This window comes from Rhagoletis zephyria, unplaced genomic scaffold (genome assembly GCF_001687245.7).
Source record: "Rhagoletis zephyria isolate East Lansing unplaced genomic scaffold, Rhagoletis_zephyria_1.1 Rzeph_scaffold_00385, whole genome shotgun sequence".
NCBI classification, from domain to species: domain Eukaryota; kingdom Metazoa; phylum Arthropoda; class Insecta; order Diptera; family Tephritidae; genus Rhagoletis; species Rhagoletis zephyria.
The window spans coordinates 233,051-260,143 of NW_016157469.1; the positions used below are offsets into that span (position 1 = coordinate 233,051).

The window sequence follows — 27,093 nt, forward strand, 5'->3', positions numbered from 1 at the left end:
GTTAAGGTTGAAATTCATAACACTTATTAATTTTATGGTAAGCAATGGTTTTGCAGAAAATGAACCCAATGGATGGCGCTGCAGCCGAAATGTATAGAAACCCCGTGTGGTTGGTCTGCTTTGGCCCTATGTTTAAGTTATACGAATTTAGTTTTCAGATGTCTAAATGAAGGATGGGGTTAAGTTTTTCTGACGCCCTCATGCACGATCATGCGGTCCTGCATCTACCCAGAAATCAGTTCATAAATTTTACCATGAATTGTAAAAGTGGCGAATTAACAAGGAAAGATCACCGTAGGTATATCAATTGCTTCATTTGAAAGATACTTAAGAGATCACACGACTCATTTAGCAATGTACCGGAAAACTTTTCATCCTGTGGGACAGCGAGGATTCTTGGCCCTCCTATAACAGAAAACGCACTTCTGTGCTCTTGAGTTTCCCTATAAGAATTTTTATTGGCATACGCATCGCACCAATGTTGAAGTTAGAAGATCATAGAAGAATATTACGCACGCTTGGCAGAGATCTCACAGGTGGAAATAAGACCAACGGTAAAGCTCATGACACCGAAAGGGATTGGTTTTCCATATGGTATCACAGCATGACTATTATTGGCCTATGTGTGAGGAGGATACTGCGCCTTAGTGGTTTCAACTTAAATACAAAATTTTGACTTTACAGACTAATTTTGTTTTTAAACGCTCCTTTGCATAGGCCAACGCAAAAGCTCTTATTTGGCGCCGCGAAGTAAGCAGGCATTGGATAGTTTAAATATAAAATTGTACCTAATTTACGGAAAGCTTTATCTAAAAGTGGATAGCTGTACCCAAAAAGTAAATATGTATTTCTATATAAAGAAGATAGGAGGATAAAAATTCCCTCCGTACCACATCAACTTCTGTACTGATATTAAACAAATTTTGGCTATGAAGAGATCTCTTTGAGCAGCGCGAGACAAAACTATGTTGTAAGGTGAATTAATTTCCTTCCAGTTCTCCGATCTCACGTTTAAAAATAAATATTTTCAGTCTATCTGGCGAAATCAACTACAGTTGCGTTACTTTGACCACCTTTTTGTATCATTTGTATGCCCCTTCACAAAGGAGGGAAGGTATTGGACCAGTTGCCCGCAACAGAAAATGCATTGAAGCGTCAACAAAAATAAGAACTGATTTCCTGAGAAGTTATTTGGCTATTAAAAGAATTGTTTAACGCTCGGATTATTTTCAACTTGAAGATGAAACCAAAGACGATATCTACGAGCCAAATTGATAAGTATTATGTCAATTTATTTCTTTAGCTTTCGGTGCTAATATTGCACCCTCATCAGAATTATACTAAAACAGGTAAAAAATTAGTCACATAATCATAGCACTAATATTTATCAGCCATAGAGTACTTACAAAAATCTGTGCTAATATATATATGTGTGTTTAACGCAAATTAAGCTGCGGCACCATGGATTGTCCATCGTATTATACACACATATATGTATCCGCAACTTGGTCAAATTGGCGGTATGTTTACCCTGTCTATAAAAACAATTAATACAAATTTATACACACAATATTCTATTTTATATAAAACACGCAAAAAGCAAAAGGCTTACTTCTTATGGGAGTAGCACGTAACAATTGTAAATCTTCCGGCAAGATTGTGCCGCAGCTTAATTTGCGTTAAACACACANATTTGACCAAGTTGCGGATACATATATGTGTGTATAATACGATGGACAATCCATGGTGCCGCAGCTTAATTTGCGTTAAACACACATATATATATTAGCACAGATTTTTGTAAGTACTCTATGGCTGATAAATATTAGTGCTATGATTATGTGACTAATTTTTTACCTGTTTTAGTATAATTCTGATGAGGGTGCAATATTAGCACCGAAAGCTAAAGAAATAAATTGACATAATACTTATCAATTTGGCTCGTAGATATCGTCTTTGGTTTCATCTTATTTGGCTATGTTCCAAATGTACCTAAAATTGTGTGTTTGTACCGAATGCACTTTCAAACTAAATAAAGGTACAATTGTACCAACTTTTCCATCACTGCAGGTAATCCAGCAGCTGATTTCGTATCGCTAATTGCGCAGCTGACANTGATTTCCTGATAAGTTATTTGGCTACGTTCCAAATGTACCTAAAATTGTGTGTTTGTACCGAATGCATTTTCAAACTAAATAAAGGTACGATTGTACCAACTTTTCCATCACTGCAGGTAATCCAGCAGCTGATTTCGTATCGCTAATTGCGCAGCTGACATATGTGTGAACACAAAACTCAATTCCGCAATTTAAAGCTTAATTGCCTCAGTTAATTGGCCTATTTGAACATAGTCTAAAAGCTGTGACAGACGGCAAAGCTTATGCATATAATCTGGCACACATATGCGCAAGGTCGTGAGTTCGAGTCCCACGGCCAGTTGAATTTTCATTTATTTCGTTTTCATTCTTTTTTTTTATAAGTTCTATATTTTTTTAAGTTGCTTTCAGTTGGTTGTTGTTGGCTATTTATTAAAATTCAACTCTAAAAATTTTAATTAACTAATAGTAAAATAAAAAATGTGATATAAAATAAAGCAAATGAAAATAAAATAAAGTAAAGTTAAATATATAGATCAAATAAAATAAAAAAAAATATTAAATAAATAATAAAAACAAAAACTTTTTTCGCAATGGCTCCAACCGAGGATCGAACCTGGTAGCTACAGGCTTGTAGCCCGTAACTCTTACCACTCGGCCACCGCGAACGCGGAACTCGCTTGCTTTGTTTGCTTACTTATACAAAAGACAATAGCTGGCCGTTTTTACCAGTGTTGTCAACGAAAACTGCCGGATCCGAGTTAATTTCCAAAAATTTCTTGCATTTGTTCGGCTGCTTATGCGCATTTTAATGCCCTGTATGCAGCTCTCAAGAAAACGGTCAAGAAAAATTTGCCATTATTTCGTGTGTGTGTCCAAGGAATTTTGACATTTTTGATACATAGCCTGTTGCCTCACTCTTTCCTCGAGAAATAATGGAACGGGCATATATTTCTGTTGCAAACCTGGGTTGCCTTGCGCTCTTTTTTCACAAAAAACTTTAGAAAACCGTAGTAGAAAGCGTAGCAAATTTCTTAAGAACTGCGTACTGCCTTAACGAAATTTGACTCAAGAAAATTTCTTAGCCATTTCTTGTACGTGATTTTATATGGAGTTTTTGCTTTTCTTGAGAACTGCATACAGGCCTTAAAGAGGAAAATGCATAGCTCAAAGCAAATAAAGGCTGTTTATGCAAATAAGCGAGCCCGTTTGTCAACCGTATAACATTGGATGGTATCCAAACGATTCGATTCGCCACTTAGCCGCTCGCTATGTTTGAGTTCCGGTCGCTTAACGAAAAATTTTGCATGTGAAAGCAACAACAAAGTTAGCTAGCACGGATAGACGATAGCGAGTTTGGTTCTACCTCATTGAATTCGTTCGTTTCGTCACTCGCTAACCGATTATGGCTATTATGTATTTATACAAGCCGTCATCGATTCGATGCTAGCTATGTTTGAGTTCCGGTCGCTTAAAGAAGAATCTTGCATGTGAAAGCAACAAAAAGGTTAGATAGTACGGATAGACGATAGCGAGTTTGGTTCTACCTCATTGAATTCGGTCGTTTCGTCACTCGCTAACCGATTATGGCTATTATGTATTTATACAAGCCGTCATCGATTCGATGCTAGCTATGTTTGAGTTCCGGTCGCTTAAAGAAGAATCTTGCATGTGAAAGCAACAAAAAGGTTAGATAGTACGGATAGACGATAGCGAGTTTGGTTGTACCTCATTGAGTTCGTTCGTTTCGCCACTCGCTAACTGTTGGCGAACCGATGACGGCTAATATGTACATACATTATTTTGTTGCTATCCTACGTATTTATCCCCTACATAAACATACATATAAAGCGTAGCCGCGAATACCATTGGAAAACTCCCGCTTCGGATATGAGCAGTTTGTAGTTAGCATAAACGAACATAACGACACGGGATTTTTAAGAACGTTGCGAGAAGCGTTGAAAAAATTTCGACAAAATAAAATATTTTTTTCGGGCTTAAAACTATCCTATCTTTTGAGTTGGAATCAACAATACACACCCAAAAAATTTCATTGAAATCGATTAAGCGGTTTCGGAGATTAGCGTAAACGAACACAGTGACACGGGATTTTTATATATTAAGACATTAATTATTAAATAAAAAAGAAATATAGCCAATACTGGCCAAGAAAAGGATTTTTTATTATTGCCATCAGTGGAAATTACAATATTTGCCAATAATCCCGGTATTTTTGGGACCTTAAAAAGGCCGGGATCCCAGGATCTCGGAATCCTGGGATTAACATTCCTAGTATCTATATATAATACGCGAAGGGATTTTTGGTCCAGGACATAAGATTTTCAAAAATGGGGTGTAAAGTTAAAGCGCTTGGCCTCGAAGCGTGCAAACTGGTTATATTTTTTCGAAAAGGGTTCTCCCTGTTTAACAATTAAATGTAAATTTTTTAATAATCAACGCCATTAGATAAGCACCGTTCGGTATGGTTCTTCTTTTAAGAAAAGAGAGAGAAAAGAGCAGATTTTAAAATATTCAAAAGTTCAAATTATTTAAAAATTTAACCTATTATTACAAAATGAGTATCGATCGAAATGGTGTTAAAAAGCCTTCTTTCTTAACTTAATTCCAGGAGGGTTGCTATCTGTTTAAAAAAGCAAAATCAACTTGAATTAAGGGAATTAGGTAAGAGAAATATAAATCACCATATGGGCGCCAAACTAAATGGGTTTAAGAAAGTAGTAGTTTAAAAATATTTTGAAGAGGGTTGCCACCTGCTTGAAATGTCGAAATTAGTTTACTTATACACAAGTTATATGAAATATCAAAATATGGATGTCAAACGAAAGAGTGTTAAGAAATCTTTAGTTCGAATGCTAAGAATATTTTTGGGGTGTTGGAAGAGGGTTACCAAATGTTTTATAAGTTAAATTCAAATTACTTTATAAGTTAAAAAATTTATTAAAATATGGGTATCAATCGAAATGCGTTTGAAAACTTTTTAATTCTGGTCTTTATTTAAGAGGTTTGCCACGTGCTTCAACAACCAAATTCAAGTTTGTTCATAAGTTATTATGTCAGACTAAAGACATTTAAGAAGATTTTAGTTAGAAATAAATGATTTCGATTTGTTTGAAAAGTCGAGTTTAGTTAGCTTAATTCCTCTATTACAATGTGCAGAGGTGGCAGGTCTACAAGTGTTTCCAGAGCCGCGGTTGGTGGTTATCATAATAGCAGTGATTCTTTGTTGTTTATTTCCCTTAAATTCGGCCCTTGAAGTTTAAGAACATAAAAAGATGCAGTGCATCACTCATGTTTTTCATAGAAGAAAGATTTGACTGAAAACTTAATTCTAGTCTTACCCAGTGCAGAGCATCTGGTATGACAAGAATCATTGTATTCCAATCCTAGTCTTTCACAATAAGTTCTCAGGGCCCAACGCCATGTATCAGCACCCAGATCAGTGCAAAGACATGCCTACAAACTAAAGCCCAAACGCACTATCTTCTCCTTCTTGATTGACGTTGTAGCCGCCTTAGCGATTCGGGCAGAGTACAACAAAGTGCGCCATTCATATCTCTTCATTGCCAACTGACACCGATTGGATATGCCAAGGGAACCTAGTCTTTCCATCGCACAGGACGCCTCCCTTTCTTATGTCAACAGCAGCGCGGCCCGCGTTGTAAACTTTCATAGCTGGAGAATTTCTGTCCATTCGTACGATGATATTCGCCATCACCTATGCGCAAATATCCGCAGAACCTTTCTCTCGAAAACTCCAAGAGCCGCCTTATCAGATATTTTGATTGTCTATGCTCCTTCACTGTACGCCAACACGGGTAATATGAGTGACGTATAGAGAGAGATTTTTGTACGACAAGAGATGACTTTACTTCGCAATTGCCTACTCAGTCCAAAGTACCACTTGTTGCCAAGAGTTATTCTCCGTTGTATTTCAATGTACTCTCTTTACTGTTTTATTACGCTCGAGGAGATACTTACAGATACAAAGCACCCTTTATACCTAGTAGGTTTACAAATGGTCATTTAATTTTGTCTTTAATATCTATACATTCAAGTCGAGTTTTTAAAGCTCAGTTATGTAAGAACTAAAATTGACTTGGCATGAAAATTGTATATCTGGCAAATGAGGACCGCGTGTAGGTACGTAGTTACCCAAAAAAATAACTTCGCTCAGAAACTTGGGGAATTATAGATTTTTGATTTATAAGGTATGTTTCTAAGTGCGAAGAGAGCCGCGAAAAAACCATGGTACCATATCACGTTTTTACTTATTTTTAATAAAATTCCTCCAAATATGCCATAGAAAAATGATTCTTTGTATAAATGGAAATGTGACTGGTTCTTCATATATGCCAAATCAATGCTTTCAACGGTCTTTTTTTGACATGGCGATGTCCTACGAAGTGGCAATTGTCGCCCTCTGCAGAACTTTTGAACTTGTTCTGAGCTGACTCAGGTTAGATGGTTTTGAGACAGTTCATATAACAATAGTTCCTAGATAGTTCAAAAAGGGTCACCTCCGAGCTAGGAAAAATGCGGTTAGTTTCGAGCTGGTTCTAAAAAGTATAGTATAGAGCCTTTTCTTTAAATAAGCACGCATACAATATTTTAAATAAAAAATACTTCATTTTATGTTTAAATAGCTATTTGTTTTGCACTAATTTACTTTTTGAGGCAAATTGTGCTTTAAAATTAGGAACATAAAGTATCAGCTATTCTTCCATTTTCTAAAACCGTTATTCTTAAAAATAATTTATATTGGTTATGTATAGGGGGTATTTCTGGGATACTTATAATTAAAAATCTAAACTAAATCGTATCAATAAATGAGAAAAATGGTGATATATTGAATGCTTATTTGTGATAACTTAGCGTTAAATTGTATTAAATGTATTGAAATGTAATACATAGACTCCCCGGCATCTAATAAGAACATATAGAACTTTAAATATTCACAATGGTTTTCATGCAAAATATTTTTCGTAAATTTTTCATTTAAGGATGGTTGATAAGTATCATAACGTAAAAATACATATAAATTCGCGTTTCTAACTACGTTGGAAATTTTGTAAAATTCTAGAAACTGTTATAAAAACTTCAATATTTTAAATCAGAGTTTATAAATATGCAGTTCTATAGCCTATTAAACTTTAGTATAATTAATCGCGCTGATTTTTTATAACTCTTTTTACGCACGCTCTTGAAGGTATTCTCCTTTTTAAATATTTTCGTTTAAGATGCAAGATTACACTTTACACTAAAATTTGATGCGCTACAAAACAGAATACTCGAAATATTTATAAAACAATCTCTGATTAAAAAGTTTGAAATTTGAAAACAGTTTTTAGAAATCTATCAAGTTTGCATCACAGTTAGCAACTTGAGTTCAAATGGTTTATGAAATATGGGACATAGTACTTAAATAAAAACTTAACGAAAAATATTTAAAATGAAAAACATTGGATATTAAAAAAAAATCACTGCATAACTACACATTTCGGGTGCTCAGTGAAATATTTAGGCCATATCAATACCACCCTCATTTCAAAGTGAGAATGTTTACCACTTTTGGTTTTTTTTTTAAATCTGTTCAGTTAAATTTAACTTTGTTTTGTTTAAAGTTTTAAAGCACGGTTTATATGATTTTGTTTTAAGAATGATCATTTTCATTATAAAATAATAACAAAAAATTTTAACTCTCAATATATTGTGATTATTAAAAAAAGAAATGTAGCTTAACTAAGTTTTATGGTTATATTTTGCGTTCAAATTTATACGTACGTATATATGTATACAAATTACATTAATGTTACCAATAACGACTTTTTTGGAAATATTTTAGCAGTTGCCCCATAGCTATATAGAGAAGTACATATTAAATAAACGAAAACAGTTTTTTTTTTGGTTTCAGGGTGTATAGTATATTTTGCATCTTTTGTCAGCTTTCACATGACCAGCATGAGTAACATTGATGACAGCGCAAGTAGCAACATATGAGTTTCAACCGTCCAGCTCTGCATCCTTTTTGCAGAGACTGTTCTGAAATTTGTAGGGCGGATCTAGTGCTTTGCCAGACTATCCCTAAATTTTGCTGCAGGGTTAATACAAAATTTTCTCCATACAACTAAAGGGCTAACTATAATATGAATAAGCTGCCGTAACTGACTGTCAGAAAATGAACGAAAAGCCTGTCAAATGCATAAGGAACGTAGTGTAGACTTTTAGGTGGCTATATTTTACTTACATGAGTTCAGTGTTGGCACATTTAAGTAGATATAACAATAGCCACTATCAAGCAGTTTGTTGTAGATCACACAATCATAGTAACCTAGAAACGCCGAAGAACTGTTCGCCTTGCGAAACTTTCAGGATAACCTGGTGTTTCTCTAAAAGGAAACGCTTACGGCCCACTTCCTAATGTGGAACCAGAACTTCTTTTGACCTGTGTTACATGTAGGACTGAATCGAAAAAGTTACCAAGTTGAAAAATAAGTTACCAAATTACCAAATATGATAAATAAAGAAAAAAATTACCAATTTCGGTAAAAAAAATACCAATGCGGCAACACTGCCTGTGTTACATATGTACAAACATACGTACGAGGACAAACAGTTGATTCCGTACGGAAGGTGCGATCAGTATCGCTCTTTCCTTTAGCAAATGACGTTTGGCGAAACTTGAAGTTAAGCACATTATAGTTTCAGAATAGGATTTATGTATGTGTATTCGCAAGTTTGCATACTCTTGCTTCTTCATATTATATTTAACCCTTTAGTTGTATGGAGAAAATTTTGTATTAACCCTGGTTAACAGGTTAATGTGCAGGCATGGGCAGAGAACGAGTACACAATGGGCTAGCTTTTCTCAATATTCATCGCAATCTGGATGTTAATGTTGACTCAGTATTAAAAGAATTTTTATCTATACCTCGGTTAATTGTACGTGACTTTTCATTGAGTTGTGCTGGATTATATCCACAATTAAAAACATTAACCCAAATCCCCCAGCCTCCCAACCAAATTTGTAGTTCCGAAATAGATCTTTATCGCCAAAACCGAACCAGTCCGATAGTAACTGGATCGTTCAAAAGCAGCGATATGTGGTACTTTTAAAAAACAATTTTATAAATCTATATCTAAAATTACGAATTTTGAACTGGTTCAAAACTATAGAAAAAGGGATGCGGAACGAACTATATCTCATCTGGCGAATTTTGAACTAGTTCGAAACTACTGGGAAAGGGATTTTTGCTTTTGGGACTTTCTGGAATATAACCAATAACAGTCAGCACCTCTGAAAATTCAGCTACAGCCAAAGGTATGTAAACGTGTTTTCAAATGCAAAATTAAATTTACGTTCATTCAAACAAATTTTATTTCAGAGTGAAAATACATTTCTCTGCAAATAATTAAAAATTGCTACCATGGTAACCCAAAAAGAAAACATCTTGTTACTTTTTTTGTTTACAACTGGTTCGGAACTACAGAAAATCGGGTGCAAAGCAAACTAGATCGAATTAAGGACTGGTTCTGAACTATAGAAAAGGTAATGCAGCGGGGGACAATTTCCAATTCCTATGACATCGCCGTGTTAAATTCGCCAGTTATTTGCATGTAATAGAGATTTATCGCGAACTAGTAGTGGTTCTAAATATACTAGAAGCGCATCAGTTCAAAAGAAGAGATTTTCCCCACAGGGTAGATCCATGTTTTCTCGCTTTCTATAAAAACACAATGACAATTAATATAGGTATGTACATAAATGCTTTACATAAATTTTTTGCTTTTGAACACAAGTTTGTTTGTCGAAACGAAAAATGGTGGAAAAATATTACATGAACACATACATACATATCCCCTCCATTGGGCCCTGCAAGACTTTGAAACCAATTAAAGTTACCCATAATAAGTTGGCCAAAAGTTGGCTATTTTAGTAGTCGACTATGAAATTCCCGACAGGGAAAGTTCTTGTCTGTTAACATTTGCAAGCTTAAATATACATACATACAATACATATATACATATGTATGTATGTACATATGTACATCCACGCAACATCATTTAGCTAAGTACTTTTAATAACATGTTCCGATACTTACCAAATTGCTGGTCCGTATTAACCGAGACAACCGGAATGCCGGGCATAATAATAGCTGGCAAAGTGCGAGAGCGTAGCAGAGGGGGTGGCACTTTCCGACCCACGTGCGTTTGTGATATCAAGGCCGCATTTGCTGCATGCGTCCTGGAAAAGAGGCAGAAAAAGACCAGCATGAATTCGTCAATAATAGAGAAGAGAGAAAAAGAAGAAATAAACAATAAAAAGGGACGGAGAAGAAGTTTCGTAAGAGGTATCCGTAGTATAAAAAAATAAATGTATGTATACATTAGGAATGTTAGTTTTTTCGCATTTTACGATCTCGGGATTTTCGGTATGTCATTATCACAATATCGGGGTCTCGGAATTTAGATATTCATTACTTTTTAACAACGTAAATCGAAACAAAATTGTCTATCTCTCTTACCATAAAATAAATAACACAGCGCAACAATTTGAGGGTCATTGCCTGGGGGCGGAATGATTCCAACTCTGGATGAAAGACCAAGATCCATAAAGTAAAACCTTAAATTCGTTTTACATTCTTTTGGTCAAATTTCTTTGCTATGGCCATTTTAAATTTGCATTATTTTGCCTAAGTGCCTTTAGAATAAATTTAAAAAAAAGAATTAAAATACATATCGGAGAGAAATATGTTTTTTCGGGCCATATAGTAAAATTTTACTAGGAATAATTTTGTAGAACATTTTAACCCGTTATATCCCTCACAAAAAGGTCGTTTTGGCCCTCTTTTTAGAAACACTGAAAATAATGTCGTTTTGGAATTATTGCACCCCCAAAAATTTTGTTGCACAGTGTAATAAATAAATGGGTTTGAAACCCACAAAATGTTAAAAGGACATTCTCAATACATACAAGTCCTTATGCTCCAAAAATTGAGTCTGTTTAAATTCTACAGAATTTCCTCTTTAATTTCTCTAAGCACATTTGACTGACTTTTTTAATTGTTTTTTTTTTTTTTAATTACTGACGTCAGACTGAGAAACTAAAAACGCAATTTTACTCTATTTGGCTCATGGTTTCGCGAATACATATATATAAAAATTTATAAAAAATATTAATTATTAAATAAAAAAGGGAAATATAGCCAACACTGGTCAAGAAAAGGAGTCCCGGGATTACGGATTAACATTATTGACAGACTCCGTCGTCGTTACTTTGAAAGGTAATTTTGAATGCATGTAATTTACAGTTTTGTATCAACAATAAATATGTATCTACTTACATACATACGTGTGGATGCAAATTAGGGTGAAGCGTAAAATTTTGTTTTAGAGTTTTCAGTACGGAGCGATAGGATGTAGAACGTTGCATTGAGCCTTAAAAATTTTTTACTGCTTCCATATAAAAAATTACAACTATCTATTAGTGAAACATCAATAGAAGATATTCTTTATTGCCGATCACTGTAAAGCAATTAATATACATATATATTTTTTAAATACAATAATAATATGTATGCATACATATAAAACTACTTTTTCACGCATATATACAATGACTTCTTTTGATCATAAAACGGCTAAGATGCATGTTTTTTTTCGTTTTAGTCGCCTAAGATTGTATTTCTCCTTGAAAGGTTGTTGGTTCATTGTTGGGTTTGTGTGGCTCAGTACTCCGTTTAGAAGTAATTCCCTTTATGTCTTTATTGCTTCGTCAACCATATCAATATTTAGTTCTCGATGTAATCACTGTTAGATATGTAGTAAATCGCATTTGCTATTTTCCTAAGAATTCTCAATTGAGCTTTTATCGTTAAAAGAATGGGTTTTAGAAGCCGAAGTTATTGCCTTGTAGATCAGTACATTATTGTGTACTATTGGTTTAGATTGCCGTTCCAGTAGCCAGTACAGTTGTATAAAGTGGTTTTTTATTTCGTTGTGTTTTATTTTAAGGTCCTTTTAAGTTAATTTTGAGTCTATTGTTATTCAAAGGTATATACCTCGTTTTGGTATTAATGTTCGTGTTAGAATCCCCCACTTTTATTGCTTTTACGGTACGTGTATTGTTTTGTCACCATTAATATCCATCTTAAACTTCAATTCTCATATACAAATTTAAGATTAACTGTAATTTCCAATGATCCAATGATCGGATTTAAACCAAATTAGTACGGGACACCCTGTGAGGTAACTTTCCTTTAAAAATTATAGAAATCGGTTAACGTGGTCCAAAGTTATGTGGTAACATACATACAAAAAATATTCCGGTGAACTGATAACCTCCTCCTTTTTTGGAAGTCGGTTAAAAATTATATTTCAAAAGAAGGCTTTCGTTGATGTGGCTAAAGTGACGTTAGAGAATGTTAAAGAACTGTTTGATATTTGTGCATTGATTTTGTTAATTGCACTTAATAATAATAATAGATTGGCGCTTGCATAATATGTAAGTGTTTGGACGAGTTTCCCTTCCGTTTCGTTACTTGTGTTTTGATGTTGTCACACAAAGGACAGGGACCTTTTCGCTGACTCCGAACGACGATTGTATTTTTATGAGAACCTGTTTTTCATGACAAAATATACCAGGTGGTATGCCACAGCCTGTCGAGGGCGACCGTTATTAGGAAAACACTTGTTTTTTGTTTTATTTGACGTTGGTCGGAAGCCGGGCTCGAACCAAAACATATAAGAACAAGTAAGAGCAGCGCTGTCTTCGGCTATGCCGACGGCATCATACCCTCATGAGCATCTGAAAATTTTACTTTAATAGATTACTGCATTTGAAAAAAATTATATATTTACAGAATACATAGATAGAGGAGATACACATATGAAAAACCACATCTCNAATTTATATATTCACATCATACATAGATAGAGGAGATACATGTGTAAAAAATCATATCTAAACAATCAGAGGTATGGAAGATATACCTTATATAGCACCCATCTAAGTGATTTTCACTGCTGTGTGATTGGTATGTAAACCGTAAACGCAACTTAGTGGTATAGGAGATAAACCTTATGCAGCATAGATTTTGACGATTTTCTCAGGAGGCTTTGTATTATTATTTATAGAATAGCTGGGAAACTGGGAAACCTGCCTTCAACTCTCCGTGACTCAGTTTACTGCTATACCGTGCAACATGGCTGTTTCATTATAGCGGATATATGTAGTTTACTTTAAGTACAGTTCAAAAATACCTTTATCGAATGTGTCAAGCAATAAGTAATGGATAATGCCCTCAAGATTTCTTTAACATAAATCCAGGAAGAATTGCTCATTCGCCCTATTATGTATGACGACTGATAGCCGATAGGCAACCATATACTAAAATGCGCATTACATATGGCTGTTGGCTACTGAGTCTGGTAGCGCAATTTTCTGTTTTCCGCTTATGAAGATTTTGTAATTTCTTTAGATAAATTGTCAAACACCTTGAGCAAAATTGGCAATTACTTCGAAACGAAAAAATCAAATATTGTGTGTGAGACTATTTAAAGTTTCCAGGCTAAGCTTCGGGGTAAATGATTAGACTGTTATGATAAAATGGAACAAGTGACAAATGACGTCGCCTCCAATACTATGTGAGTTCAGTTTTGGATCAAATACCCGAGCTACGATGGAACTGCCGGATTATCCTTGCCATACACAAGCAGATGAACGCTGTGTAACCATTGTCACTGAAGCATCAATGACTGGTGATTGGTGAAAAGGCTGGAAATGGGTTTATGTGTTCCAATACTAAATCTCGTGCGATAATGCGAAAATTTGGAACGGAAAACGATTTAACAGTAAAGAAAAAATTATTAAATTACTAAAGTAGTTTTGGACATTTTTTGTTCTTAATTTCATGTTGTATATTTTTAGAAGCTTTTATTTAACTTCACTATAGGGTAGATCCTGGAATATTGCAATCAATATTTCACCTCCCGATGAGCTATAGACTTGAAACTTCAAACTTAGCTCATAACCCGATGATAATGCAATATGAAGGATGAAATAATATGGTAGGTGATGCAGGAGTCGAGAGATTTCGAAAACCCGTATATGTATATCTGTGTTTGTATGGAAAAGTAGCTTATGTCGAAAGGCTGGTTAGTATAAATCGGCATTCGCAGCATAAGATTGCAAATAAACGCGCAAAAAATAGTTCCGATACTAGCAAGTAAATATTCTTCTTAAGTTTCATCAAAAAATTTCCCTGTCGTTTGAAGAACAAAGCGAATACCGCATTATAATAAAGCCAGCCATTTGACATAAGTTACTTTTCCATACGAACACAGATATAGTAAGAATTGGGGCACGCTTATTTTAAAAATACATTTTTACTATGTTTTAACTTTTTGTAAAAAAGTTTCTCATCGTAAAACTGGCGTTTTAATTCGACATCCGTGTTAAACTGGTTGAGGGTGAGGCAGAGTTACTGCACTCTTGAGATAAGGAAGAAGATAACTTTAAAGAGGGGTTCAAATTCGATTCGATAACTTTTTTCTTCTTCCGCACATTAACGCTCCACCCCTATGTTCATAGGTAAGTGTTCAATGAACATGCCCCTGGATGGATGATATTTTCATGAGTGAATAATTTGCAAACTTTGTATGTAAATATGTACGGAATTTTCTGAATACCAATTAAATACTTGCTGATGAGCAAACGTACGTGGTGGACATGAAAAAATTCGTACAGACCTTTAGAGGGGGATTGTAAAAATGCTAACGTTTTAAAGCAGTAATTACTGTTCACACTCTGCGAAAAGCTAGTGAAACAAATTTCCGGTCTAGAGGGAGTACGACTTTGAAATTTCGAATAAAAACATCCTTCTTCGGGATATCGCAGTCTTAAAATCAAAATAAAAATAATAGTCGCCCTCGTAAAAACGCGGATTACTGTTTAAAATTTTAATTTGAATAATATGCAATACGAATTATTAAATTTTCAAATAAAGTAGCACAGAAATCTAATAATATGGTATCAGCGGCATTTTGAGAAAGTTACAGTTTTGTGCGCAGTAAATTTCTGAATTTCGAACATGAATTATATCGAAAAAGCCATGGTTTTAATTTCACTACAGTCGGCGCAATTACTATTAATTAACAAGGATTTCCCTATAGGGCATGTACACATGGATAAATATGGGTGTCTACAATGACATGTAATTAGTTGTGACGAAGTTAATTTCTCGCTTTGCAATGACACTCATGTGCAGATGTATCGCATATATGTAGTTAAGTATATATGTTAGTATATGTACTAATTTAAAAATTTACTTTTAAATATGAAATGTTCACAGTTTATTTCAACTACTACCTCCAGAAAAATGTGGAGCAGTATTGTTGTAGTAATTACCTGCGGAGAAGAGTTTCTACTCATTTTGGTTTTGCATTTTATGAAAAATGGGGCCGCCCAAATACGTCATTTGGGCGAGAAATCTGAAATACCAGTCCAAATCACGCAATTCTCCATACAAATTCACATTTCCAGAATGACGCATTTCAACGCATTTAAACAAAGTCACGAAGAAAATGCGTTCCAATTGCCGTACTATTTTATTGAACTCACTAGAAAACAAAAGTTCTTAAAAAGCTTTTGTTTGTCTTTCACATTTGGAATTTTTCAAAATCTAATAGGGGCATACACGGTGCGTCTCACTCGCGAGTCATTTGTGTACGTGTTGACTCGCCTTCGACTACACGCCGTTGAATCATTCAGAGTCATGCTGGTGTAACTAACACACATTTATTTTCACAAACACATCCAAACCGACTCATGAGTCAGACGCACGGTGTGTGCCGCCCATAAACAAACACAACGAAATCAACAACTCTTTCAAATTTGTTTATAAAAATTGTTACTTTATACATAACCTTTACACATTTTTAGTTTGACCAAAGAATAATTGTGCCCAATGAATAGGTAATATTAAGCTCTTACATCATACTTACGAGCGCTGATCCTCCCATGGCTTGGAAGGTGGTTTACCATTTAAATGCCAACGTGGGCCAGAGTGTCCAGATTCGGCGATTTCGCGCCAATTTGGCGTTTTTTGTGTGGATATTTGCGCGTAAAAATTTAGGAAATCGCCATTGGCGATTTTTGGCGATTTTTTTCCCTTCAAATAAATTTTTCCGAATTATAAAAATATGCAAAACTTAGTTTTCCGCGAATTTTGGATAATTCCTTACGGAGTGAAAACCGCAACAGGCAATATAATGTTTGGAAATATATGTAAATTCATTTTATTATCCTTGCCGCACTCACATGCTTTGTTGAGCGCGTTTTTTCCGTAATGAATTCAACAAAAACTAAGATGCGAAATAGGTTGGAAAGCCTTAATTCGAATAAAGTGTTATATGAAGGATAATAGTTTCTGCTGCAAAACGTTTCTAATATCAAACAGTATGCTATCAAGGTTGAGTAGCTAAATATATGACAACAACAGAAATGTAAATCATTCAGACACTATAGGTGATTTTAAAGAAATTGTGGAAATAGCTGATCTCGCCTTATTATAGGTTGTTATTTAATTTTTAGCGCCGAGCTCTTAAAAGCGGATTGTGCGATTAATCAATTAATATGAGTTATAATAAATTTAATAATTGCGCAGTTCTATTGCAAAATGTATTGAAACAAATATTTTTAAAAAGTATGCGTACTTTTAAAGAAAATTTTTTGTACATCACTATTATATAAGTGATTTGTGTTATTTATTATTAACCCTTAATTAGGCCTATAAAGAAAATCACACAATTAGTCGGATGGGGTCCCCAGTGACCCCAATAAAAGTGTTGAAAAAAGAATTTTCAAAATAAAAAAAAAGGAAGTGTATTAACAAAAATATTAAAGTACTCTATTATCGTTAACTTAAAAAAGAAAAAAACATTATTTCGACATCAAAATGTTACGTTTGTAGCCGCATGGGGTCAGCACTCAAGCGAGTAGCGACACATGTGTGCACGACGATGTTCTGGCCGTGACTTATTGACGTACCTCGCGGGGCGTTAGAAAGCTAGCCAGAGCGCGAGCACGCTCCAAGACATTATTTTTCAACTCGAAATGACCTCGACCCCATGCGCCTAATTAAGGGTTAAATTTATTATATATTCGTTTTTGGTTTTAATAACTATATTACAACAAGATCTCATTTTTAAAATAAAAGATTTGTTAAATCGATTTCTTCAATTTTATTTAAAAAAAATTTGTGAGTTTTTTTGTTCAGAAATTCCGCTTAAACAATCTGTACACTCTGGCGTGGGCAAAGAAAGTATTTTTGGTCGTACAGTTGGGGGAATTCTGCCTACACTAAACCAAATCGATGAAGCTCATGATGGTATCCTTTTATACAAATTTTTTTTCCTAGCCCTCATTATCTTCTCCAACACGATATGGAGTCGCTCTGTCTTTCATCTCGTGCGTATCAAACGTCTCGGCGAGATCCTTCCCAATTGTGCAGCCGTATTAGTTTCGCAGGGATGCCAAATTCAGAAATAGTGCTGTCAAAAGCCACTTTGAAAAAAAATACGTGGTGTGTGTCGATTATATTCCTGCGAGTCTTCTCAAGAAAAATTTGCTAACATTGCTGAATCAAAATGGAACAAATTGAAGTTTTTTCGGCTCCTGCATCGTGATGCGGTCTTATACAGTCTTTCAGCAGATTTCTTACCGGGTAACCGAGTGCATTTGCATGCTTAAAATATATTTTTACCTTGGGTGCTCATTAACTTACAGATTTACCTGCGTTATTTGTCACACCACCTTAATACAACATTTGCAGGTGTAATAAAATTCTGAAATATGCTATAAGTCACATGTTTAATGTCATAGGTCATGGTAATTTACTTTACAACGACGAAATATTAAACTCGCAAATGCGATATATGTAAAACTTTACACACGGATGCGTACATACACAAGTATCTACATGAATATTTATGGATATAAATATATCATTAATTAATATCCTGCCCGTAGAATCAGAGAGTAATAAGTTAAAGAGTGGAAGAGGTTAAAGCTCAGTTGCTGCTGACAATCCATGTTCACAGACTTCAGACAATAGGTATGTTACAGAGAAATACATTGATTGCCCCATTAAATGTATCAAAACTTCTTCATTTTATTATTAGTCTACATCGGTAAGAAGGCAATAGCGCCAAGAGTTTGTTAATGTTGCTCTTTTAGTACTAAACAAGTAAGACCAGCGCTGTCTTCGGCAAGCCCAAGGCTTCATACCTTTCATGAACATCAGAAAATTTTACTGTAACAGATTACTGTATTTGAAAAAATTGTTATATTCACAGCATACATATGTATGTAGATAGAGGAGTTAAACATATAAAAAATCATATATAATCAATCAGAGGTATGGAAGATATACCTTATATCGCACCAATCTAAGTGATTTTCACCGCTGGGTGATCAGTATGTAAACCGGTAACACAATTTAATAGTTTTATCTTCCTACATAATGGAGTTATATCGCTAAAACTTGTATCTAAGCAATCAGTGGTATAGGAGATAAAGGTTATACAGCACTGATTTAGACAAATTTCTCACTAGACTTTGTATGATTATTTATAAAATAGTTCACGAAATTTCTCTGTTTAGCTGTCCTAATAAAGGAGTTTAACGGTAAAACCCCAAATCTGAACAATCAATTGTATGGTGGCAATAGGTTATAGTGACCCGATCTTTGGCATTCCGAAGTCAACAGATGTTTGCTAGTCTTGAGGTATGTACGTCCCGAGCGTGGCCGTAAATAATATATCTATGTGTTGTCTAATTGTTGTGATTGTAATGATTTGTCCATGATTCACGAACCTTCAAAGAGATTCGAGGTTATTTACAACAGGCGAAAATCTCAAATCAAGGTTTCTTGCATAAGGGAACGCATTTTGACTAAAACAACATATAGCAAAAAAAATCCCCTTTTATACGAAGCTTTCCTATAAAAAAATCGTCCTCTACTTACTACGAGAATAGAGGTAAGAATACTTGGTATTTTTCAAAAGCACTGAACAAGTATGTAGTGATAGCGAAAGTCGGCAATAAAAAACGGGGTTTTCAAGTTTTCTTGAAATCTAACTTATAAAAGAATACCTATAGAATAATAACTGTTTATAGTTAATTTTTTTTATTTATTTTTTAATAACAATAACTGAGTGGTTTTGTGCACTCCGAAAACTGTTGTTGCTAGATGCGTATTTTTTAATTAACGGGTTTTCTCAAATGTAATAAATAATAATGTAATAAAGAAACATAATGACGAATAATAAAAATATAATTATTTTTCTTTGTGAAAAAAACGACGCAAAGTATTTCGGTTCAGCATGACTTTCCAAACCAGATAAAAGTTAGCCGTAATAAGTGGACCAAAAGTTAGTTATTGAAGTAAGTGACTATTAAATTCCCCACAAGGTACACATGTAAATACATATTTAAAAAATTATTCAAATACAGTCTTATTTACACTAAGAATGCCAAAATTCCGAGTGAAAATCGAAAAAGTGACAGTTTTTGAAATAGGCACTTGCTACGATTTCAAGCTTTCCATATTCTGACCTGATAACGACCCCTCAAACTAGTCTAATTGGAAATTACATCGTTCCAGACGGACATAGTTGAATTTGGTTCACGAATACCGTGAAAAACTGATATTAAATATGCCAAAAATGTTAGCAGACCATACATATAATAATAATAAATAAGTATTTGTGCAACTTCCAGTAAAAGCTGAAGCAATATTTTGCTGTAATTTTTAGCAAACAACCAATGTAAAACCTTCTTTCCGAATATGATTAACATTACTTCAAAAATTTCGTTTTTTCGAAGAAAGCGAACAACTTCGAGTTACTCAACACACTTTCATGGAAAATTTGCGATAAGGAACACCACGTATATGGGTAGTCATGGCGTATACGTCACACAGTTTCGCTTAGTACATAATAGAGAGCTGCAAAGTTCCCGACCACACATTCACTCGAAAAAATAGGAACACATGCTTGCGGTACCCAAAAAAACCAACAAAAATAGAGAGCATCTCAAGTGAGCGTACCTGAACGATGTTACTCGACTACGCTCTACTTCACCAAATACATACGTCTTCCGCTATGCTCACATACTTAAGTATCAAGCAAACTGAACGTAGTATTTGGAAATTTCACATAGGAGGGTCAAACTGCACGTGAAGTTTTATGTTCTCTTTATGGGTTTGCATTCTACTTATAATACGCGTAGACATTTTTTTTTATGTCATCAGATTTGTATTCGTCCGATTTTAAAAATGAGTTGTGATATTAAAGGGCTTGACCTTTAGACATGCACTAAGGTTTTATTTTTTTGAAAAGCGTTGCCACCTGATAAAAAATTTGAATTATAATTATTTAATGAGTGAAATCAGTTTTTAAAATATGGATATAAATAGAAATTGTTTTGAAAAGGCTCCATTTCTAATAGATATGCAGGAGGGAGTTAGGTTAATGAAATACATACATATTTATGTATCAAAATATGGGTGTTCGACGAAAGAGACTTAAGAAGGTTTTAGTTTGAAAAGGGTTGCCACTTGTGTGAAAAGTCGAATTTTGTTAACATATGCATATGTTATATTAAACTGTTTCAGGAAAATTGGATACCTATGTATTTTTTATAGATGTTTATGTCAAGCGAAAAAAAACATAAAGACTCCAAGTTTTTTGTTTTTAATTTTTGCCCAAAATTCTGGTCAGCACGAAATAATTCATTTTCAATTATTTCCTTTTTAAAAGACAAATAATTTTTATTTCCAACACAAAAAGTAAACAAATGCCGATTTCAAAACGGTAAGCGCCTTAGGGACTCCGCACATTAAACGTCTAGTCAAAATAATGTAATCGTTCCGGCATACTAAAATACGAAGCTTTTATACCGAACACATGTATTTCAATGAAGCTCTGTATATTACGGCCTGTATTTTCGGCCGCTGTGGTGTAGTGGTAAGCAGTGCGCGCTTCCACTCCGCAACGCCTGGGTTCAAACCCTGGTCAAAGCAACATCGCAAAAAATATAGAAAAAAGGCTTCTTCTTAACAGCGGTCGTCCCTCGGCAGGCAATGGCAAACCTCCGAGTGTATTTCTGCCATGAAAAACAGCTTCTCATAAAAATACAATCGCCGTTCGGAGTCGGCGTAAAACTGTAGGGCCCTCCGCCTTGTGTGACAACATCAAGGCGCACGCCACAAATCGGAGGAGAAGCTCGGCCAAACACTAACATATGTGTAAGCGCCAATCTATTATTCTGTATATTACGATTCATAATAACGTTTGCGCCTAATCATGAAAGCTTCATTAATCGAAGTGCCCAACATTGTTAGGCGCTTGGCGTTGTGAAATCGTCATTTGTTTATTTTTTGTTTTGGAAATAAAAATTATTTATCATTTCAAGATTTTGTGCTAAAACTCGTGCCAATTGTATAAAACCATAAGCGTTTATGCAATATTTTATTGCAGAAATATCCGCGAAAGTGCAACACTAAGAAATTACGGCCAGAAAATGTGTAATGTGTATGCCACCAGGGCTTATGCAAGTCGTGCAAGTGTGCAGAAGTGGAGTCGTCATGCGTTCGTTTCGGCATGACGAAACAATTACTCTACTATGATTAGGCGCGTAATATGCGGAGTGCCTTACAATGTTGAGCGCTTGGATTCATGAAGTTTTCATGATTAGGCGAAAACAAGATTATGAATCGTAATGTACAGAGCTTCATTGAAAAACATGTGTTCGGCATGAAAGCTTCATACTTAAGTATGTCGAAACGATTACACTACTATGATTAGGCGCTTAATGTGCGGAGTGCCTCGCACGAGCAATGCAGGCGGAAAACGAGACTACAATGTATATTTTAGAATAAGGGACCACCTAATAACCAAGGAAGGAAATTTCGAAGAGAAAAAATTTTCGACCCTAAAAAATGTCTAAACACTTTTTTGCTTTAAAATTTTTACGAATTAATTTTTTCCTCCCGTGAACAGATGCATGTGTAGTTTTACTTAAAACTAGTATCGCCCCGTTGTCGAAATTCGACCACTTCACTTTTTTCACACACTTTTTCATTTTGCCTGGGAAGTTTTTTAGGTCCATCATCACCTGTTAATCGTCAAGCTCACTTACATATATTGTTTGGTGAAGTAATATACATTCTGTTAAATAATTTAAAAATTCATAGATGGTGAAACCAAAGCAGGTACCTACCGGAAAAACAAACAAAATGCGCACCTCCTCTTTGAAATACCTTTCGAACAAAAGAAGAAACATTCATTTCGGTTCCCCTACAGGGGGGAGGAATAGATTTGTATGGGGTTTCGATAGCGTATTAATATNATGCGATTTTTTATATAGGTATGTAACTCCTCTATCGATGTATGCAGATGTACTCAAAAGCAGTAATCTGTCAAAGTAAAATTTGCAGATGTTCATGAAAGGTATGAAGCCTTCGGCATAGCCGAAGACAGCGCTGCTCTTACTTGTTTTTTGTTATGTATGTTACTGCATTACTTTGGACCACGTCAACCGATTTCGATAATTCTTTTTGCATCGGAAAGGTAGTGTCTCAGGGGTCCCATACTAATCCGGTTTAGATACGGTCCTTGGATCATGAGATATATTAATATATATATATTTTTTTTACATGAGAAGTGAAGTCGGTTTTTTTTTCCTAAAAATTNTATACGGAAATTGGAATAACTCGGCTCTGGAGCCACCTATCGGGTCCATTTGATGTCCATTGATGTTAGTAATACGTATTTTGAATTTGAAGCAAATCGGACCATAAATGAAGTTTTTCGGAATAACTCCACTCCTACTCCACCTACTGAAAAAACAAACAAAATGCGCACCTCCCCTTTGAAATACCTTTCGAACAAAAGAAAAATCATTCAAATCGGTTGAGAAACATAGGAGCAGTAGGGAGGAATAGATTTGTATGGGATTTCGTTTGCGTATTAATATATAGATGCTTGGGTTAAATATATGTTTGCATGTTCATTCACGTATGTAGGTATACACATACACACTTATGTACATAGTATATGTATATATATGAGCTTTTTGTTGGCAATACATTGTACATTCATGCATACATAAATATTCGTCAAATTAAATGCATTTCNTAATTCTTTTTGCATCGGAAAGGTAGTGTCTCAGGGGTCCCATACTAATCCGGTTTAGATACGGTCCTTGGATCATGAGATATATTAATATATATATATTTTTTTTACATGAGAAGTGAAGTCGGTTTTTTTTTCCTAAAAATTACTTGTTAACATACAGATTGCTAGGAGCATACAAAGCTCTGACAGTCACATCCGCAACAAAAGCAAGAATAAACAGCTGGAAGAGCAGCACAGCAGCAGCGCTTGAAGGCCATTAACGAAAACTGATGTTGGCGGCAACAACTAAAGCAACAACGACCAATGAATGAATGTGATGGCCGCAGCTGCATGCAAGCACACTACACACATGCATGACTACACACTAACTGAATTATCAAATATTTCATATTTCATTACGTTTGATTGCAGATTTTTACGAAAAAAAAATTTTTTTTCGCCAGTACCGATTCTTTTATTTTGTATGTATGTTATTTTATTTTTAAACTATGTATGTACAAGCTGTCATACGCAGTTGGCTTATAAATATGCACTGAAATATCGAACTGAAATTTTGAAATATAAAAATGAAATCATTGTCACTCGCAGTTTTTATTATTGCTGTTGTTGTTCAGCTTTCAAAATGGATTAGTTTCCTGTATTCTTGGATTAATGTGTGGGTATGCGTTTGTGCGTATTTGTCTTTACTAAAATGTGGGCGGGTCAATGACAATGTGTGCTTTTAGCTGAGCGTTCCATGACATCTTTCCATTTACAAATGTCACGCAATATCATGAAATGAGAGTCCACAAGAACAGCTTCAACAATAAAAACCACAGCTCAGCTACTGTTTGGAACACAGATTTAACAGAGTCACACATGGACACACAATTCTCATCCGGTTGACAACATTTACGTTTACATAAATATACAAAAGCCCGCACACAGACGAACAGACCAGCTAGTATTTGAAAGGAGAAACATGCGTGCGAAATTCAGAAAATTGTCACAAGTATACGTCATCAATGGAATCTGCGATAACATTTTATAAAAAAAGCTGACATCATAACAGACTTGGATTGACTGGATTAGCTCTCTTAAAACCATAATAATCTTATTTCTTGTTAACAAATTGTTGTAAGTATTAACTTGGATTAAATTAACGTCTTAAGCTATTGAAATATCGAAGTCTTCGTATTTCTGAAATTTACCTTATATCGTAAGTGGGCGTAGTTTTAGTTTGATTTCAAAAATGTTCAACAAATTGGTTTTCTGTATCAAGGGTAATAAGTGTACCATGTTTGGTAAAAATTGATAGATCGGCTACCAAGATACACATTTGTGGTCATTACTGAGCGGTGTCACGCTCTTTTTCCAAAAGTTTGTAATATAAGCTACTAAAAGTTTATTGCAAACATTTCAGTAGTTACTACACAGTAATAGTTTCAACACATTTCTTAGTTCCACTTTAAGCAATGTTCCTAACTAGTTTTGTGGGAGGTGGTAAAGCAGCTATTGAGTTACAAAATTTGATCATCAGTGGACGAAGCCAGACACGTTTTCAGAACATTTTATATTGTGTTATTTTATCTAAAAATTTTATTTCATATACCAATTTTGTACAATTTGGACGCTGTATTTAAGAAAATAGCGGAGTTTTTGTATTTTTCGAAAATACCGTTATATGAGGGGTGGGTGTGATCACCCATTTCACCCATTTTCAATACCAACCTAACAACTTTTGCTCGAGTTATCGTATACACGGGCGGACTGAGCATGAATGAATGAAATGAATTCATGAATATACAATAAAAAACTTTTGATTAAGTGCACTTTAATATATTACACATTTTTATTTAGCAGCCTTAGATTTGCCAATAATTAGTGTTAAATTTTTTGAGTATTAATTAAAAGCAAAAATAAATACATAAACATTCCAGACTTTCGAACATAAATTTAAATGCATTTTTCATTAAATGTTATTAAAAGTAAAAGGTTTCAGGTACAATAAATACTATATTTTTATCTTTTTTAATAATATTGAATACGCAAAAGAAAACATTTTAGTTAAAAATAAAATGAATACTTTGGTTCATTTTTGAGTGAACTAAAATAGAAATAAAAGTGTTCATTAAAATAAATTAAATTCATTAACTTTGCACATTTTAGTATATTTGTTTTAAAAATGTATAAAGGTAATAATTAATGTGTTGGTGTTGGTTGATTTTTCCGACAGGGTGGTAAGATGATTTATTTTGCAACGAATTTCCGACATCCCAGACAGAACGAAAAATAACACTGAAGATGGCACAATGCCGAAACCCGTTTGTCTGCAAACCAAACTTGACAAGGGACGACGGAAATTCGTTCCAAAATAAATCGTAATAATTAATGTTTAAAATTGAGATTTTGATAAGAATAAAATAAATAAATAGTTCTTAATTTTTATCCATTGTTCGGCTTGTTCATTGATAATAGAAATTAACAAATAATTATGTTAATTGTGTAATTAAAAAAAGTCAAAAATAGTTGAAAATAATCAAAAATAACAAAATAATAATGTAATTAAAATTAATGATTTAATTAACATTTTTTTTAAGTAATTAATTATTAATCATTAAAAAGGTGGTAATATCGGTATGTAATCATTAAACGGTTATCCAAAAAACATGTTTTAATCAATAATCATTATGAATATTTATCATTATTTAACAGGTCTGGTATAATTGAATACGTACTCGATGTATTGGTTTACAAAATATACCCAAATAATTGTTATAATATTTTGTGTACTTTATTGTATTAAACTGTCGAAGTCAAATAAAACATGGCATGACTAAATCGTTTTGTACTTGGTACAAGTCTGATCATTTTCGAACTAGTTCGGTTTCTGTTAGGAATTTCTAGTTATAAACTAGAATTTTTCCTGACTAGTTTGGGGTTTCACTGCAGGGATTTAGCAACACTGATTTATCTTCCGATAGCTTAAACATTGTGTGTTATTGCAATAGCATATGCACAGTTTATATTAGGTTTGTATAATAACTTCTCCAGTAAAACACTGCAGCGAGAGCGTAAAAGCAAAATAGAGCGTAAAATTGAGAAGAAGAGAAAACTACCAGAAAAAGTTATTGAACACAAAACTAGTAAAAACTTGCAAATGAATAGTTGGTGCACCGTTCTGATATTCTGTGTAAACGTTTTACTCTTTATAAAGCAGTTTTAAACTCTTTGCTTTACACACAAGCACTTACACAGTCCCGTACATCATTAATATTTTAATTTCCACTCCCGTGTTGTTACGCTCTCGATTCAGTGCTCTCTTGCAAATTTTTTGGGTTATCATACACTTTTTCAGTAAAAATGTGCAGGTTCCAGTACAAATTAGTACTGATTATTGGTTACTATACAAACCTATTGTCAACATCTTCTTTGTAGTTCATCGCTTTACATATACCCTGCAGTGAAAAGCCAAACCAGTTAGAAAATAAATAATATAAAAAAAACTTTTTAATATACAACGCTTTTATAAATGGACTAAAAAGTAGAAAATAATATTTCTCAGTCCCATAGAATTTGTTTTGATAAGACAATAACCACGCCTACCTCCCATATAACGGTAATTTTCAGAAATACAAAAAGTGCGATATTTTAGTAACTACCGAAGATAATTCGCTCAAAATTGATATTTACAATGAGTTTTAGACGAAAAATAAGAATATTGAAAAATTTTGGCGAATGTGCGTAGCCACGCCTATTTATGGTTACATGTGTATATCTTGGTAACCGCTGCACCAAT

At 34.2% G+C, this 27,093-nt stretch overlaps 1 protein-coding gene across 1 annotated transcript in view; it reads right to left on the minus strand.

The window, feature by feature from the left end:
• The window catches only part of wake (ankyrin repeat and fibronectin type III domain containing protein wide awake), a 165,251-nt gene that overhangs the window by 112,375 nt on the left and 25,783 nt on the right, over positions 1-27,093 (minus strand). Inside the window, exon 2 of the mRNA XM_017611267.1 lies at positions 10,217-10,359. Coding sequence (XP_017466756.1) covers positions 10,217-10,359 — 143 coding nt within the window. The remainder of the gene's footprint in view (positions 1-10,216; positions 10,360-27,093) is intronic.